Raw genomic sequence first — 18,523 nt, forward strand, 5'->3', positions numbered from 1 at the left:
TGTGCAAGGCAAATCTGGACAAGAGAACGTGTTAGCAAACACAGCAAAGTAGCAAATCAATGGAAGTGTACCTTTGCGCTGACTGACAGGTCAAATCTTGTTTACTTAACTTGCTCGACCCACTACCCCAAAGATGGCTGTTAAATGAGGGGCTTATGGGTAACGACAAATTGTAATTTGCCATCACAAAACATTTTGACCTCAAGGTAGGTAATTCATTAATTGACTATACAGGTGTATCATTTCTAAAACATAGCATTTTACACATAGCTACTCTTTCCCCTGTATTCCTTCACCTCTCCATGTTGGTCTGTCTTTTACAGACCACTTGGGGGCCTGTATTCCTTCACCTCTCCATGTTGGTCTGTCTTTTACAGACCACTTGGGGGCCTGTATTCCTTCACCTCTCCATGTTGGTCTGTCTTTTACAGACCACTGGGGGCCCGTATTCCTTCACCTCTCCATGTTGGTCTGTCTTTTACAGACCACTGGGGGCCTGTATTCCTTCACCTCTCCATGTTGGTCTGTCTTTTACAGACCACTGGGGGCCCGTATTCCTTCACCTCTCCATGTTGGTCTGTCTTTTACAGACCACTGGGGGCCCGTATTCCTTCACCTCTCCATGTTGCTCTTTTGCAGGCCACTTGGGGGCCCGTATCCATTCTTTTCCTTCTCCTTTCCCTCCATATACTCTACCTCAAGCCCTGCATTCCAGCTGGGGAAGGGCTGCTTGCACCAACATGCCATCCCTCGCTCTACACACAGCCTGGCTAAACAAAGGAAAGACAAAACATAGAGAGACAGACGGGGAGAATAAGATATCATTTCTAAGAACATGGATCCATCGCAAAAGTTGTTTATTTACTTTGGATGGTGTACGTTCCCAGAGTAGAAACATTAAAACCTCTTCAACATTCAACAACTAACTGTGACATTAAAGAAAATTACACAATTACAACCACATTCATAGCCCCATTAAAATCACCAACAAAAACTGAAATGTCAAACCATTCTTGCTAGCTAGTTTTCTAGGATTGCAGCTAGCTCTGAAAGAGGATGTATGAGTGGAAAAGGAAGGGGAAGCTGTAAGTCGCTTTGGATAAGAGCGTCTGATAAATGACTCAAATGTAAATAATGGTTAGAGTTCTGACTGATGAAGGAGAAAGGGGGCAACGACAAGATGGAGCCAGAGTGGATGAGAACTACCAGACCTCCCTCCGTCTGTTTCTATCTACATAGCTACAGTTTGTATTAACTGGATCAGATGAGGTGGAACAGGATGGGAAGGGAGGATGAAGAGTTAGAGGACAGGAAGGAGAAGAGGATGGAGGAGGAGAGGAGGGAAGGGGATGAGAAGAGGACAGCGAGGGTGAAAAGAGGAGAGAGAAGAGATGGACAGTGGTTGAGGGGAAGTGAATGAGGAATGAAAAGTGACAAGAGGGTTAATACAAAACAGAGAGTGAAGGAGGAGAGAGGGAGTGGATTAAAAGAGGAGAGGAGTGAGTGTGTGCAGTAGGAGCAGGGAGGTTGTCACAGCATGCCCTGGCTCAGCGTTCTTTACTGTCCTCCCTACATTCCACAGACAGAGGAGGCCTCAATGTGCTGCCTCAGCCAGAACATCCAGCCCATAACTCACCTTGCTGTCTCCATTTCCACCCATGGGGTTTTCACCCTCTCTCTTCACCTTATTTTTTTATTATCTTGTTCTAACCTCTTTCTCTCCATCATCACTCAGGCCTATCTTATCTTCCTCAACCTCTTCTCTGGGTGGAGAGAATACAGGCTGTGTTTCAGGTGAGAGGTTGGAACGAGAGCTGCACTGCAGGGTCAGGGGCACAAGTGGCCACCAGGACACTGGTCTGAGGTCAGATGGTCATTTATGAGATGGTCTTGATAAGGGTCAAGAAAGTTCAAAAGGTGCACTATGGAGAAATCGCACCGCCATTTCCTGGTTGCTAAAATTCAAATAGTTTGTCTAATTTCAATTTGTGTGACAAAACAAGCAAGTAAAGGGGGGATACCTAGTCAGTTGTACAACTGAATGCATTCAAATGAAATGCGTCTTCCGCATTTAACCCAACCCCTCTGAATTACAGAGGTGAGGTGGCTGCCTTAATTGACATCCATGCCTTCGGCACCCGGGGAACAGTGGGTTAACTGCCTTGCTCAGGGGCAGAACGACAGATTTTTACCTTGTCAGTCGGGGATTCGATCCAGCAACCTTTCGGTTACTGGCCCAACGCTCTAACCACTAGACTCCCGGCATACTGTAGAGAATCATTGTACAATCTAAACCTCTGTGAAATATATTTACCATAACTAAAAATATAGTATTTTCAGCTGTTTGAAGCCGGTGTACAAAACAGGCAAAACAAAACATAACAGGAAGCATAGAATAAGCACATATAGAACATATCTACTGCTTCTTAGACTTGCTTTCAATGAGAATGAGATCTATGTGAATTTGGTCAGGTTGCCCAAAAAGTATACTGCAAGATGTAAGGATGGAATGTGCTGGGGGAGTCAACCTTTGGAATCAGAGAGGGTCAATCTCTGGAATGAGAGCCAAAACTAACACAGGTCAGGTTCATTGCCTGTCTGTCTCTGACATTGGCAGTTAACCCAAGCCTCCTGTCAGTTATGAGATGTAAAGTTCCTGTTAATACATTGAGGTCAGGGCTCTAAATTAAACAAAATATAATTGGTAGCACTGGTGCACACAACTTTAAAAAAGCTAGGAGCGCAACATCAAATTTAGGAGCACCAGAAAATAAGATATATACTATAGGAATTCTTAGCTACATCTGAAGCATGTTGTGCCCTAATATGTAACCGTTAAATAGATTTGTTTAATATGAAGCTAACATGTTGATATAAATATCTGTCATTGAAATTAAAAAGTCATTTGTGGAATATGATGTAAAATCACTATTTTCCCATTGAAATGGATTACATTGTTTAAAGGATACATCAGGATTTTGGCAAGGAGGCCCTTTAACTACTTCCCCAGAGTCCTATGAACTGGTGGATACCATTTTAAATGTCTCTGTGTCCAGTATGAAGGAAGGTGGAGGTAGTTTCAGGAGCCAATGCTAACTAGCGTTACCCATAGACTCAGTCATTGTGATATGTGCTAGCCTGTCTAAATAAAAGTTAAATAAACTGTCATTGGATTGCATTATTGTTATCAATGATATTATGAATAGGAATGGTGTTTACGTCACATACAGTGGGGAGAACAAGTATTTGATACACTGCCGATTTGGCAGGTTTTCCTACTTATAAAGCATGTAGAAGTCTGTAATTTTTATCATAGGTACACTTCAACTGTGAGAGACGGAATGTAAAACAAAAATCCAGAAAATCACATTGTATGATTTTTTTTGTAATTAATTCGCATTTTATTGCATGACATAAGTATTTGATCACCTACCAACCAGTAAGAATTTCGGCTCTATAGAGAGAAATAGTCCTATAATTCCTATAATAACTACAACCTAAAACTTCTTACCTGGGAATATTGACTCATGTTAAAAGAAACCACCAGTTTTCATATGTTCTCATGTTCTGAGCAAGGAACTTAAACGTTAGCTTTTTTACATGGCACATATTGCACTTTTACTTTCTTCTCCAACACTTTGTTTTTGCATTATTTAAACCAAATTGAACATGTTTCATTATTTATTTGAAGCTAAATTCATTTTGATGTATTATATTAAGTTAAAATAAGTGTTCATTCAGTATTGTTGTAATTGTCATTATTACAAATAAATAATTAAAAATATATATATATAAAAAAAATATATATTTTTTTTTATTTTATATATATATATATATACACATTTTTTTTTTTTTTTTAAATCAGCCGATTAATCAGTATCGGCTATTTTTGGTCCTCCAATATTCGGTATCGGCGTTGAAAAATCATTATCGGTCGACCTCTACTGGATATAGTGGTAAAGATACCAGGTGGTCTGGCTGGATATAGTGGTAAAGATACCAGGTGGTTAAGCTGGATATACTGTTGAAGTTACCAGGTGGTTAAGCTGGATATAGTGGTAAAGATACCAGGTGGTTAAGCTGGATATACTGTTGAAGTTACCAGGTGGTTAAGCTGGATATACTGTTGAAGTTACCAGGTGGTTAAGCTGGATATACTGTTGAAGTTACCAGGTGGTTAAACTGGATATACTGTTGAAGTTACCAGGTAGTTAAGCTGGATATACTGTTGAAGTTACCAGGTGGTTAAGCTGGATATACTGTTGAAGTTACCAGGTGGTTAAGCTGGATATACTGTTGAAGTTACCAGGTGGTTAAGCTGGATATACTGTTGAAGTTACCAGGTAGTTAAGCTGGATATACTGTTGAAGTTACCAGGTGGTTAAGCTGGATATACTGTTGAAGTTACCAGGTGGTTAAGCTGGATATACTGTTGAAGTTACCAGGTGGTTAAGCTGGATATACTGTTGAAGTTACCAGGTGGTTAAGCTGGATATACTGTTGAAGTTACCAGGTGGTTAATACTGGATATACTGTTGAAGTTACCAGGTGGTTAAGCTGGAAGTTATATACTGTTGAAGTTACCAGGTGGTTAAGCTGGATATACTGTTGAAGTTTAAGCTGGACCAGGTGGTTAAGCTGGATATACTGTTGAAGTTACCAGGTGGTTAAGCTGGATATACTGTTGAAGTTACCAGGTGGTTAAGCTGGATATACTGTTGAAGTTACCAGGTGGTTAAGCTGGATATACTGTTGAAGTTACCAGGTGGTTAAGCTAGCTATCTAGTTAGTTAACAAACATGACTGTACAAAGTGTGAAACAAATGCGGCTCATTTTAGAACGGCCAGTGACCTGGTTTCTGAATGTAAATTGCAACCCTACAATATGGGTTGCGCCTGTAATATGGGTCAGATCCTTTGAACAGTTTGGTCAAGAAACAAGCAGTTTTCATTGTATAAATGGTGCGAGCATGATGCTAACGAAACAACATTACAGCAAAGATTTAGCATTACAAAAAATGTGTTTATTTTTACTTTTTTACTTCAAAAAGTTTGCACTGGTGCTCCCAAATGAACACTCCACGGGCACAGACAAATATTTAGTTGCATTTTAGAGCCCTGTTTGAGGTTACTTATGATGGGGGTCAGCTTGGCTGATCCTGGATCTGCTCTATTGATCAACTTCTGACTCATCCACTATCAACGCGTAGCACCTCTGGGTTACACAACCACAGCCATTTTGCAACAGAAAACACCAAATACCTCCCGTCAAACAATACTTGTGAAAAAACACTGCTTTGACCTTAATCTCCTCAGACAGGTAGGATGTAAAGGCTGACAAAACAGTAGTGCAAGACATGTTCTCCATCTCTGCTGTGGGTGGTGAGCATAGAGGTAGAAAGAGGGCTCTGGATGGATAGGTGTTTTAGCATGGACAGCATGGACATTGCCATTGAGGGCTATGACGAGCCATTTTGAGGACATTAAAAGTAAGCCATAGTCATCCATCAGAGACGGGCATGTTCACATGACACCAGATGTCCCAGCCCAGCGCCAGCCAGTCAACACAGGTGTGCGCTGTTGCTGTGAGTCACGTTCCTGTTGTCTATGACTGGAGGAGGGAGTCAGTCTGTCTGTGGCTGGTCTGAGGTCAAGTCATACTAACAGTACCAGGCTTTTATCAGTGGAAGGAAATGGGAGTTACAGAAGTACAGATCTGGCAACAGCGTTAAGACAGAAAGGGGAGGATGATTTAGCTAGTCTTTAAAATACTTTACATTGTTATTCCCTCTCTTGCCCGAGGAGCAGTGTATGTGTGTCACTCCTGGTGTTCTGTTCGAGGGAGAGGTTCCCCAATGCCACAGTCTTCCCATTTCTCAGAAGCGCTCTTGAAAACGGCAAGGAGACGAATGTTCTTTTATCAGAAATAATATGATAGGAACCAGTAACCCTGACGACGAAATCAGATGATCATATTAGCATAAACAGAAACTGATCTTGAGACATTTGGCGACCAGGAGGCTGCAGACTTACTGCACCAAGCATGACAGCACTGTTTCACCATGAATGTTCCATTCAGAGGCCAGTGTTGTCTTTAGGAACAATAGCGCCACCTACAGGCAAATGTCTATGCACAGACCCTGTCAGACGCTTATAACTTCAGAGTTATATTTTTCCCATTCTCCATTTCCTAGTATATTTATATAATGAGGGCGTAGATGCTGAAGGATGTTTGTGTTTGTGATGCGTGGGTGAACTCAGTTTCCTGAAACCTGAACCTAACCCACTACTTTCACAGCATCAATTCACAGAGAGAGATACTGCTGGCTCCATATCACGGTTACTATGTACAGAAAAGTAGTATCAAAAAACTATGATCTAAAAAGACACAGGAAGTGAGACAGACTTGCCTTTAAAAGCTGCTGCTGTAACTTTCTCCAGATGCAGCATCACACTACGATTGAAACCAGTGAAGCCTGAACGAATCTAACAGAGCCAGGAGCAGGTGAACTACAGACTACCAGACAGAAGGCCAGGCATTAGAATAGACATCTGAAGATTGGTGTAGCTTAGTAGAACACCACTATCGCCCATCATCATCACCACTATCGTCATCACTCTTCGTATCATCATTGGACATGATAGAGTGAAAAGGGGAGACTGTAGAGGTAGAGGGATGCAATGAGGGAGAGATGGAGGGAGGAGTGGAGAAGAGAAGGGCTTGGTGTAGCAGTTGGGCTAGGGATGAGGGACATGCGATGGAGCAATGGCGGGAGGACTAACGAGCGAGGTAAGGAGGGAGGAACGTGACGAAGGGTGGAGTGAAGGGAGAGAGGAGGCTTGTGTAAGAGATGAGGAGGGGGAGGCGGGAGAGTTGAGGAAAAGAGAGGAGGACTTTATGCAAGGTCAGGAGGGAAAAAGGTAGGTACTAGGTAGACTGTCCCACACCCTGTCCTGTCACCACTAATGTTTTCTCAGGAAGCCAGACAGACAGAGGGAGACTGTGTGAAGGAAGGAAAGGTGGAGGGGTAGATAGAGGGAAGCAGGACTGTGTAAAGGAAAAGGATGGAGGGAGAGAGAGATGGTAGCCGGCGCCGCCCATATTTGCTCAGGACGTGCGTGTGGACAGGGGACAGGCCAGTGGGATACAGCGGGAACAGAGTGGTCTTTTCATGGAGCAGTAAACCTGGTGGACAGAGAGACAGACTGACTCACTGCCAGGTCAGAGTTACTGGGGCTACACAACCAATGTCAGTTCTTCTACGTAGAGTGAAAAAGTAAACAGGTAAATGTTAGTAAGGAGTAATAAAGTAAGAGGCAGAGAGAGGAGGGTTAAGCAGCACGACGGGAGAAACGGACAGCGTGACGGGAGAAACGGACAGCGCGACGCGAGAAACGGACAGCGCGACGCGAGAAACGGACAGCGCGACGCGAGAAACGGACAGCGCGGCGCGAGAAACGGACAGCGCGACGCGAGAAACGGACAGCGCGACGGGAGAAACTGAAAGAATGTGTGAGAAATGAGAAACATCTCATGCATCAAAGAGTCTGAACGTGAAGAGTAATCTTCAAGTTAATCTAAATGTCACACCCCCTTGTTTTCAGGACTGATACTATCTCCTGCAAATGTTGTTCACATTCAACTGACCGCAGTCACGTGTTGTGCCCAAAACATCTACATTTATTACAAACCCCCCCCCCAACTGTCTATTTCTCGATATGTTGTGCAAAGTCTGCTTGAAATAGCCATTCTCATGGTTCATGTGACCAAAAACAACAACAAACATGCAGAGGAAAAGAGCAAAATGGAGAAATAAAAAATAAAGCGTGAGAGCGAGAGAAAAAGAGGGAGACATTGAGGTTAAAAGGCCCACCTCCCTGGAAAGTTGGCCAAACAGAGATATGTAGCCTAAGCTCCATTTTAGCACAGGGCTATTTTACTAGGCAAGTCCTTTAAGAATAAACTCTTATTTATAATGATGGCCTACCCCAGCCAAACCCTAACCCGGCCAACGCTGGGCCAATTGTGTGCCCACCTATGGGACTCCCAATCTCGGCCAGTTGTGACACGGCCTGGAATCGAACCAAGATCTGTAGTGACACCTCTAGCACTGAGATGCATGCCTTAGACCGCTGCGCCACTCAGGAGCCCAACATCTCATTGGGGATGTTTCATCAAAGAGCCTTTCCACACTCTGAAGTCAGGAGGACTTTGCGTTAGGTGGCAGCCAGACTAGTAAAAATACATCTGTAACTACTTGATGAGCATGATGCTGATCATCAATGCCTGGAGAGAATTAGCGGACAAACACACGCGCCAATAGTTAGGAGAGATGTGTGTGCTCATCTTCAAAACAACAACTGCTTGTTCAGACAGGAAAAGTCAGAGAAGAGAAGAGAATGCAAGGCCAGCTGAAAAACTGCCCAATAGGAACATCAAGATCGGTCTGTATGAAGTAGTATAGGTCATCAAATATACTACCTTCCTTCAGACTCGACAAAACAGCAGAAAAGCTTTAGATCTCCCCTGAGACACTACAGCAGCCTGGGGAGAGAAACATGATGCAACCATTACCCTTCATCTGCTATAGCTAACACAACAACATTTAGCTACTAGCCTGCTACAACTAGCACAGCAACAAGAGCTACTAGCCTGCTACAACTAGCACAGCAACAAGCGCTACTAGCCTGCTACAACTAGCACAGCAACAAGCGCTACTAGCCTGCTACAACTAGCACAGCAACAAGAGCTACTAGCCTGCTACAACTAGCACAGCAACAAGAGCTACTAGCCTGCTACAACTAGCACAGCAACAAGAGCTACTAGCCTGCTACAACTAGCACAGCAACAAGAGCTACTAGCCTGCTACAACTACCATAGCAACAAGAGCTACTAGCCTGCTACAACTACCATAGCAACAAGAGCTACTAGCCTGCTACAACTACCATAGCAACAGCTAACCTGCTACCAACACAACTACCACAGGGATGTCAAAATCTATAGTTCAACTTATGAGCCAAACTTCTTCTGTCAAAAGAATGTCATACCAGTGCTAATGAGATTTCTGTCCATTAGCCATGAGGAATTAATACGACTCAATGTACTGCAGTACATGCCTGTCTATCAGGGAAAATCACACTCAACTCACTAACCAGTTGAACAAACCTCTCAAGAATTACTGAAATGTGGCAGATGGCTTGTAGTGCAAGAACTTAACTAGGGTCCTGAGTATTTCCTTGTTCCTTCACAATGTAAACAGATCAGGGAAAGCTGAGGGCCCTATACATAACAGATTGTAACAGTGTTATGGCGAGTGTTTAGACAGAGGAGAATGTTATGATGGAATACAGGACCTAGCTGCACGTTTTCCTCCTGGAGGGCACTGTTGGCAGAGAGACCAGACACACCCTGACCATCTCACAACGGCAAACACCACACACTCCCCTCCTTCCCTCTGCCAGACTGAAGACACACAAACACTCAACAAAAATCAGAAACAGGCAGTTCAACATCGAGAAGACAGAAAAACAATAGTGCAGCCACATGTTCCTGCCTCTTTCTCTCTGACTTTCACACCCAGATGGTGTCGTAATGAGCGAGGGAGGAAGTGGGCGGAAGATGCTCCTATTCATGTTCGAATGGGGAAATAGAGGAATAACGGAGGGGTGAGAGGTCAAATCAATAAGTACCTTCTGTGAGGTGAAGGGAGGAAGCAGTGGCTGACGTCTATGCTCTGACAAATGGCAAGCTCTAGGTTCCTAAGTGTAGACCAATCAAAGGGGTACGTCGTCTACCCCACAGCGAGGGACAAAGTGATACTATGAGCTCATCCTTTTTATGAACCGATGAGATCAGCTGCTAGGCCTAGAACACCCAGGGGAGCGGGGGAACATCAATGACCTCATCCAGCCGCCCAGGTGTAAACAAGCCTGTGATTGGCTGGCTGGCTGGCAGCACCTGGCTGACTCCTGGGGAGGCAGGGGATATGAGCTCCAATTTAATGATTGCGCTCATTAGGTTTCTATGGAACTGCTTTGGGTCCCATGGGCTTGTGATGAAGAGACCTACATAGGCACAGTGCTGTTGGTCTTGAAAAGTCACCTTTCATTCTCTCCTTTCTTCCCTGACCACCAGCTTAGCAATAAAATAATAGGAATAACAGATCGGAATGTTACCTCGGAACATTGCTGTCGTCAGCAAAATCTCTGCCCCCCCTTGTGTCAGTCCACCTCTCAGGTTAGCCTAAACAGCCAGTGTGTGTGACTCATGAATCATAATCATCTCTCAGAGTGGAAGTAGAAGCGAACCACTGTTCTGTGAAGGTGGAAGACATGACGATACTGTCTGTACGTGCAAGAGTGTGCTTCCTGTGCCTCAAACTTTTCCTTCCCTCCATCCTTGGTAGCTGCGCCATTTCAGATGGCTGATAAAACAAATGAGGGGTACAGCTGCCAAGCGCACTGCAGCACCCAGCTATGCAGGCAGGGGTGTGTGTGTGTGTAGAGGGATAGAGAGAAAGTGTGTGGATAGAAAGAAAGCAGTCTGAAGACTTTGAGGGTATGAGGTGAAAATGAGAGCATGAGAGAGTGCGAGAACGAGAGAGTGAGTAAGCAAGAGAGGGAGAGAGAAACCATAGGGGCAGAACATTGTGTATGTGAGGCATTTTAAGGACTTGCCTGCGTGCCTGCCTGCCTACCACCCCACACTCCCTCACTTGCAACAAACTCCATAAACAGGAAGTGATACACCCAGGCACTTCCTGTGTCCCTTATTCTGTGCCTTATGTCCCCAGAGTCCCTTGGGAGAGGCACACAGCTATGGTTTCTGACCCTAACCCTTACTCATAGAGTCTACTACCTTTCATCTCATCCCACTGCAGGAGCCAGAGGAGATGTGGGAGGATGACATTGAATCATCCAGCAGCATTAGCTAGCCACAAAAAGGCCAAGTTTTCATGGAGAGAGAGTGTGTGTGTGTGTGTGCGCTGACGGTGCAGATCTAAATGTGGAGGTAAGGTAAGGTTACAGCAAAACTGTCTCTTCTCTCTCCAAAGGCGGACTGGCCATCTGGCATTTCTGGCAAATGCCAGGTGGGCTGGTCCACTTTTAGCCCAGGGGCCTGTAACTCAGGTTTTTTTGTTGCAAAATTATCATTATCTGGCTAATAATGTGGACATTTAACAACAACAAAAAATGGCCACCGAAGGGGCCCTCCAAAAGAATATAAATAAAAGGTCCGGTGTGTTAGAAATGCAAGGGCCGATTTCTGGTCCCAGCCACCTCTGGCCAGACCCAGGTAGGACTGTGCACACACACTACAAACACTTAGCTGTGCATTACAGTCTAGTGCAGACTGCTAAGTCCAGGTGAAAGCAGAGAAGGACAGGGAGTCTTGTCAGTCTGTCAGCCTCCTTATCTGAACTGGCCAGTAGGACTGGGCAAATCCAGTATGTTACACTGCTTGCATGTGGCTTACAGCACCTCAGACTGAGACCAGAGAGTTTATGGTGCTTCACATGGGGCCAATCTCAATTGATTTTCTTGATTCATACGTCCTTCTCAAAACCCATTGCCTTCCCCTCTGACCTCATCGTCCAATGGGTTTTGAGGAGGTGGTAAGAAGAGAGGACATGAGAAATCAAGGAAAGGCAAATGAGATTCTCCCATGGAGGTCACTCTGCAATCTTGACTCAACAGGAAGGGAAGGAGGAAATGGTTGACAATTGAAGCAGAGTCCTAGTCCCTTCCTCCACTCCTGTATTCTGCCTTCCATTCCTTCTGCAACGGGTTGAGGTACAGAGACTAGAACCTTCTCCACAGTCTGCTGCACGGTCCCCAACCCACACCCCAGGTCCCCAACCCACACCCCAGGTACCCAACCCACACCCGTGGCAAGACAGACAGGGCGTGTGTGTCTGTGCATCATGGTCCATTCAAGCCTATGGTGCAGTCAGTCAGTCACCAGATGACTGTCCCATCAGCAAATATAGGAAAATAGCCATGCCATTATTCAGCTTAAATGGTGGACCTTTTCAAACACTTATACACAAGTAATTTAAAAAAACATTGTCACTTGTGTCGAGGCTTGCCAAGCCAAGTCCAATTGAGCTCTATTTGAGTGACAGACAGGGTTTTAGGCCAGGGGATATGCAGTATGGAGGAGTGAGGTGGTTTAGGACAGTGTACCCCAAACAACACACATTTTTTGTAACCCTGGACAAGCACACCTGATTCAACTTGCCAACTAATCACCAAGCCCTCAATGAGCTGAATGAGCAGTGTTTGTCCAGGGCTATAATGAAACAGGTGTATTGTTGGGGTACTGGAGGACCAGGGTTGGGAAACACTGCTCTAGGTTACTCCAGCCTAGACAGGTACTGGAGGACCAGGGTTGGGAAACACTGCTCTAGGTTACTCCAGTCTAGACAGGTACTGGAGGACCAGGGTTGGGAAACACTGCTCTAGGTTACTCCAGTCTAGACAGGTACTGGAGGACCAGGGTTGGGAAACACTGCTCTAGGTTACTCCAGTCTAGACAGGTACTGGAGGACCAGGGTTGGGAAACACTGCTCTAGGTTACTCCAGTCTAGACAGGTACCAGAGGACCAGGGTTGGGAAACACTGCTCTAGGCTACTCCAGTCTAGACAGGTACTGGAGGACCAGGGTTGGGAAACACTGCTCTAGGCTACTCCAGTCTAGACAGGTACTGGAGGACCAGGGATGGGAAAGGGTTGGTTTAGGAGAACACAGCCCTTGTTGAGCTCTGTCACAGCACTGTAGAATGGGCCAGGCCTGCCAAAGATTTTAAATATCTAATAATATTTAACCTTTATTTAACTAGGCAAGTCAGTGAAGAACAAATTCTTATTTTCAATGACGGCCTAGGAACAGTGGGTTAACTGCCTGTTCAGGGGCAGAACGACAGATTTGTACCTTGTCAGCTCAGGGGTTTGAACTTGCAACCTTCCGGTTACTGGCCCAACGCTCAAACCACAAGGCTACCTGCCTAATGACAGACACATGGCACAAACACACAGACACATTCTCAGAGACCATTATTCTGGTGTCTAGAACCTCAGGTCCTGAATGTTCCAAGCTGTAGTCACTAGTCACCCTCTGCGGCAACAACACAGTGACAGGACAACACTACATTTCCGCATCGCCAAAACACAGACACTCAAATCCTGAGAAGCAAAAACATGTTATAAAACAGCATCTTCATCTCATGTTTTATTACAGTCTGCCTCTCCCCCTCTCTACAACCTTAGAGAGATGACCGTTAGGTCTGGAAATTGCCAGGGACCTCACGATACGATATTATTATGATACTTAGGTGCAGATACAATGTATTGCAATTTTCACAATTCTTTATGTATTGCGATTCGATACTGGGTACTGGGATGTCATTTTGATTTTATGTTGCAAACATATTGCTCACTGTACATCTGCTCCAGAGAGACAGAGCATGAAGAAAATGTTCTGAAAACACGTTGGCTCACTATTTATAAAGATGGAGAACAAGCTATAGGATGACAAATACTCCAGTTTTTATACAGGTACAGCCGACTAGCGCTAGCTAACGCTACCGACAGTAAAAATAAAAATGACAAAAAATAAATAATAATATTGGGATATGTAACTATCGACCCCCCCATCATCATCACTAATGACTGCCCTGCTCTTGACCTCCAGCTGATAACACACACCTCTAGTCTTAGGAGAAAACAGACAGAGGAACCGCTGGGCTAAGCTCCAAAGCAGGTAGGCGTCAGATACAGATAGGCCTACATATGAATGAACTGTGGTGTATAAGGCTAAGGGCTAATTGAAGTGTACCGTTTCTTCTGCATTATGTTAGCCTGCCCTCCAATCACACTGACCCAGTGTTATATCAGTCATGTGAGGAGGGCCCAGGTTAATGACTGTGTGTGTGTGTGTGTGTTTAGGTCAAACAGGGCATCAACTGTTCTACCATCATACAGACCTAAAGCCAAGGCGAAGGTTAAAATAGGCTACAACTCACTGAGAATCTGACTACTCTTGTCTGTGGAGCTGTGTCTGTCCAATACAACAAAAACATGCTTCAGTTCACTTGCTGCTTATAACACATTCCCTTCTCAATCTATCCTCTATGTGTCTCACCCTTACAGTGATCATCTGGCGAGCACCTGTTTTAAACCCAGACTGACAGGAAGCTAATCTGAGAGAAGGGCAAACCACAGGACAAACACACGGTTCAAACAAGCAGGAAAATCATCATGACGCGGGCTGAAAATGTAAGACAGAGTAAAACTTTTGTGGTCAGAGCAGAAAGCAGAGCACACAATGCTACTTTAGTTTTCAGCCATTTCTGTCCGAGAGTTGGGATTGGACTGTGGCTAAAGTCAACAAGGACCTTGTCCATGTGAGTGTTTCCAAAACCAACACTCATCAATCAAACCCACGACAACACCAAACCCCCTGAGTGGCTGACAGAGGTGCCAAGGTAGACAGGAAGTAGTGCCAGAAATAGATCTGATCGGTCACCCAATTAGGCGTCAGCACAGGAGCCAAGTCCCGCCTCAGGACTGGTGATAATTGCCCTGTAAAGAAAAACTACAGTTTCTGGAACTGGGCTGTGCTTTCACAAAGCTACTGTGTGTGTTTTACCTATAGACGTACGCACACACACAGTCATGTGTTTGGACACACATGTGAACAGAAATACAAAGGGCAGGCTGTTCTTCACGCTAGCTAGGTGGAGGGAGCGAATGTAAACAGAGTTCTGAATGGCACAGAGGGTCTGATGGTCTAATCCGATTCAGGTTCAAGTGTGAGTGTGTTAGGTCTGGGCGGTATACCGTATTTGACTATATACCGGTATTGATGCACGGACCGGTTTAGGTTTTGACGTTACCTTGTATAGCAGCATTTCAATGCTTGGTTTGTTAAATGTGTTACCCTCTCTGCCGTGTGAAATAATTTCCTTTTTTTATATAGTTTACTCCATTTTCTACTTGAGTCCTCTGTCTCCCACTCTCTTTCCACATGCACCAAGCCCCGCCACTCAACAAAAGCAGTTTTTGTCTAACCACGAGTCACAACAACCATCTGTAATGACAATCTGCATGGTCAATGCTGCTGGTTTTGGGACAATGATTAAATATAAATCTATGAGCGTTATAGAATTCCTGTTTGCAAACTGCTAGTTTTTCCTTTTCATAGCAAGTTGTGGATAAAATAAATAGTTTTAGCCAATAATGCTAATCGCTAGTTAACCGGCTTGCCAGCTAGCTAGCTAAATGTACTTAGAGCAAACGTAGCTAGCTAGCTAATACAGCCTGATAGCAGTGCTGGTGTAGATCAGCATGTTTGTGCAACTATATATTTTAAATCAAAGTGGAATAAGCAAAGCATGAATATTTTAGCTACAGTAAGAGAAAACATGTAATGTAACATTAATTAGGGTCCACTGGGAAACATGGACCAAACCTTTGGTTCCTACCTTGTCACAATAACTCCTCCCAGGCCTTTTCATTCGTTGTCATGTCAAACATATTCAAAGTGGTCACTTTATTCCATCTTTTGGTTGAAGTTTCATTGAACAGTATACAACATTCAGAATGGACAAAGCCCCATTAAAAACAATTAGAATGTATGTGGTGCCACCCTAGGGTCAAGTATATTTATAACTTTAATTATTTTAAAAACTCAAATACGAAAAATATAGTGATATGATATTATGGCAATATCGTTCAGCCCTAGTGTGCATGTGTTTGAGACGGTTTGGTCCTCACCATTAAACTCTCCATAATGAGCTGATGTTATAGATATATATATATATATATATCTATATATATAGCCGTAGTGCAGCTAAAGTGAGTTCTACAACTACATATAAGGAGGGGGGGGGGGGCCCATCCACCCAGTCTGCCTGATTTAACTCACTCATCTGGTAGCATGATGCTGGGTCGACAACACCCTCTGAACCCTCAAGAGCAGGTAGGAGTAGTGTAAAGTTGCTTCCAGACGCTGCTACAAGGTCTGTTGTATGTTCTCCCGAGTGGTTCAGGTTGTGATTTAGAGAAGCTGAGCTGATACCAGATCTTTGTCCAAAACTGAACGTGGCCCAGGTAACCATGCTATGCTTACTAAGCTAGCTAACATGGCTCAAGTAACCATGCTAACGAAGCAAGAAAAGTAAACAACTTTTTCCCCTCCCAAAACTAGGACCCCTTTAACTGTATGAGAAGGTCAAAGTCTAGCTAGCAGACTACTTCACTCCTCTCCTGTACCAAACAGAAAGGTCTTGGGAAGGAACACATTGACTGTGTGTACAAACAAACAGACGGAGACCATCCGACCGGCCAGCAGGGCAGTGGACGGGAGGTTGGGCTGGCTACATGCCATTCCTCCTCTAACCAGCCTTAAACCTGGGCATACCTTAGTCTCTGGCCCAGTGCCATTCCTCCTCTAACCAGCCTTGACTCCTAACTCACGGAGGCTAAATCACTACATGGCTCTGGATCTGTACCATTCTGCCACAATTAGCTTGCTCCCTTCTCCTCGGTCTTACTAAAGCCAAATCTGTGTCGCTACATCGTCTCCTTCAAACCACATCGCAGAATCAGAAACACAAAGCTACAGAGAAGTTTCAGCTACAGAGAGGCAGGGAGAGGGAGTACAGCACCAAAATTAAAACAAAAAGTTACATCAACACAACCAGGAATAACAACCAACAGCGAGAGAGAGCCATATAGAAAGAGAGCGCAAGATGGAGAGAGAGATAAAGGGGTGAGCAGAGCAAGAGTAGCTAATTACCTATAGAAGAAGCAGTCACAGCAGACCAGGACCCCCATCCAGCTGGTATTAGAGACAGTGGCAGGTCTGTGAGGGTCCCACCCAGGTCTTTCACTCTTCCCTCACTCCTTCTACAGGTGAAGGGGGGACTCTATCCGAGCACACAGCTCCAGAATAGCACCTCCCGTTTTCTCTCTCTCGCTCACATACACTGCGGTAACTGGCTGCTCACGAACTGCGTCCACACACACACACTCTTAGCGGTCCAATCAGCAAACAGGCCACCACTGATGAATGTCCACAGCACGTTACAGACAACCTCTCACAGCAACTTGGAGCCCGTTCAAAGTGTCTTCCTCTCTCTTTCTCGCTAGAACTACTGTTGCCTGCCTCTTTCCTTCCCTCTCCATCCCTCGCTCCCCCTTTCTCTGGCTGGCTCCCACTTGAAAGGAGGGAAGATTAGCTTGGCAAACAGACTCGCATAAACAAACTGCTGACTGCTGGGTAGGACAGGGTGGACTGCGGGAGAGAGAGAGTAAGAGAGAGAGGCACACAGGAAGGGTCTGGGCTCTAGCAAAAATCTCTGCCATCTGTATATCCCAAACAAGGAGTAAACACACTTGACCACACACGCTCAAAACAAATTGGCTGATTTGAGCTAGGCTGGTTATTGAGTGATAAACCTCTGTTAGCTGGCCCATAGCCTGTACTGAAAAACAGAACCTGCAAACCAAGCCTGCCTGTTGAAACTGGGAGATGGTGCCAGGTGTTGCAAAAGAAAAGCTAATGGCAAATGAACAAGAGGGACCAGAACAATTTGGACACACACGTTCACCTGTCATTCTTCCACATAGGGTGGATTAGAATATGCTAGGCTCTGGTCCATGGCCCGTGATGTGAACAGGCAAAAGTGTTGAGGAAGGAGCGCCCTTCTCAAATGGAACAGTAATCTGTGCTGCTCAGTCATGTTGTCAACAAGGCAGCACGTGTATCGTCCAGAAATAAACATCTCTTTTCCAAAAAATGTTAAAATTTTCATTCTTTTCAATGAAAAGGCAGATAAAGCATTATCAAAAGTGATCACTTCTGCATGTGAAAATACATAATCCCACTCATTACTCCACAAACTTAATTATGTCACTTTTGCTTTGAGGCGACTTTGACGTGGGCTTGGAACGCGGCACCTCGCTCACGCCAGGGTTCAAAACACACCCAATTAACTTTCACCTGGTGCAAAACCTGGGCCAGATGAATCTAATCTCCTCATTGATGCATAGGCAGAAAGTGAGAGTGGCTAGAACACCCCCCCCCCCAAGATTGCAGCCAATCACAGAAGAGCTCTGTGACAGTCAGTGCAGGCATACACGATGAAGGACACTCCACTTCTCCCTCCTCCTCTAGCTCACCCTTTCCTTCTTTCGCTCTCATTATTTCTCTGACTTTTTCCATCTCTCTCCAGACTGCAGTGCCCCATTGGGTGAGTGTGAAAAGTGTGTAGACTGAGACAAAGAGATTCACCTCCATAAGGCCATATTGGTTTAGAAGTAGCCTGGAGTTGTGTTGTGATTTAGTTACCAACTCGTTAAAAGGCCCAACGACAAGGTGACACTAATCTCTTCCTGACAAACACACACGACCCAAGCAAGTCTTAAGGTGTCCACATGCTTTCCGGATGAAACAGTTTGTTCATTTTGGACTTCGGTAAGGTTTTTTTTATGGCTGTTCGGGCACATATTCTTCTCG

General features: G+C 44.7%; 1 protein-coding gene across 3 annotated transcripts in view; it reads right to left on the reverse strand.

Annotated features, from left to right (window-relative positions):
* Positions 1-18,523, reverse strand: part of LOC112216781 (MOB kinase activator 2) — a 98,071-nt gene that overhangs the window by 29,761 nt on the left and 49,787 nt on the right. The window contains exon 1 of one of the 3 annotated variants that reach the window (XM_024376962.2): positions 16,802-17,174. The exons of the other annotated variants lie outside the window; for them this stretch is intronic. Coding sequence (XP_024232730.1) covers positions 16,802-16,839 — 38 coding nt within the window. The 5' untranslated portion in view covers positions 16,840-17,174. Of the gene's footprint in view, positions 1-16,801; positions 17,175-18,523 lie in introns of those variants that run through there. 3 annotated transcript variants of the gene reach the window in all.

The sequence above is a fragment of the Oncorhynchus tshawytscha genome, linkage group LG01 (genome assembly GCF_018296145.1).
Source record: "Oncorhynchus tshawytscha isolate Ot180627B linkage group LG01, Otsh_v2.0, whole genome shotgun sequence".
In the NCBI taxonomy this organism is placed as follows: Eukaryota; Metazoa; Chordata; class Actinopteri; order Salmoniformes; family Salmonidae; genus Oncorhynchus; species Oncorhynchus tshawytscha.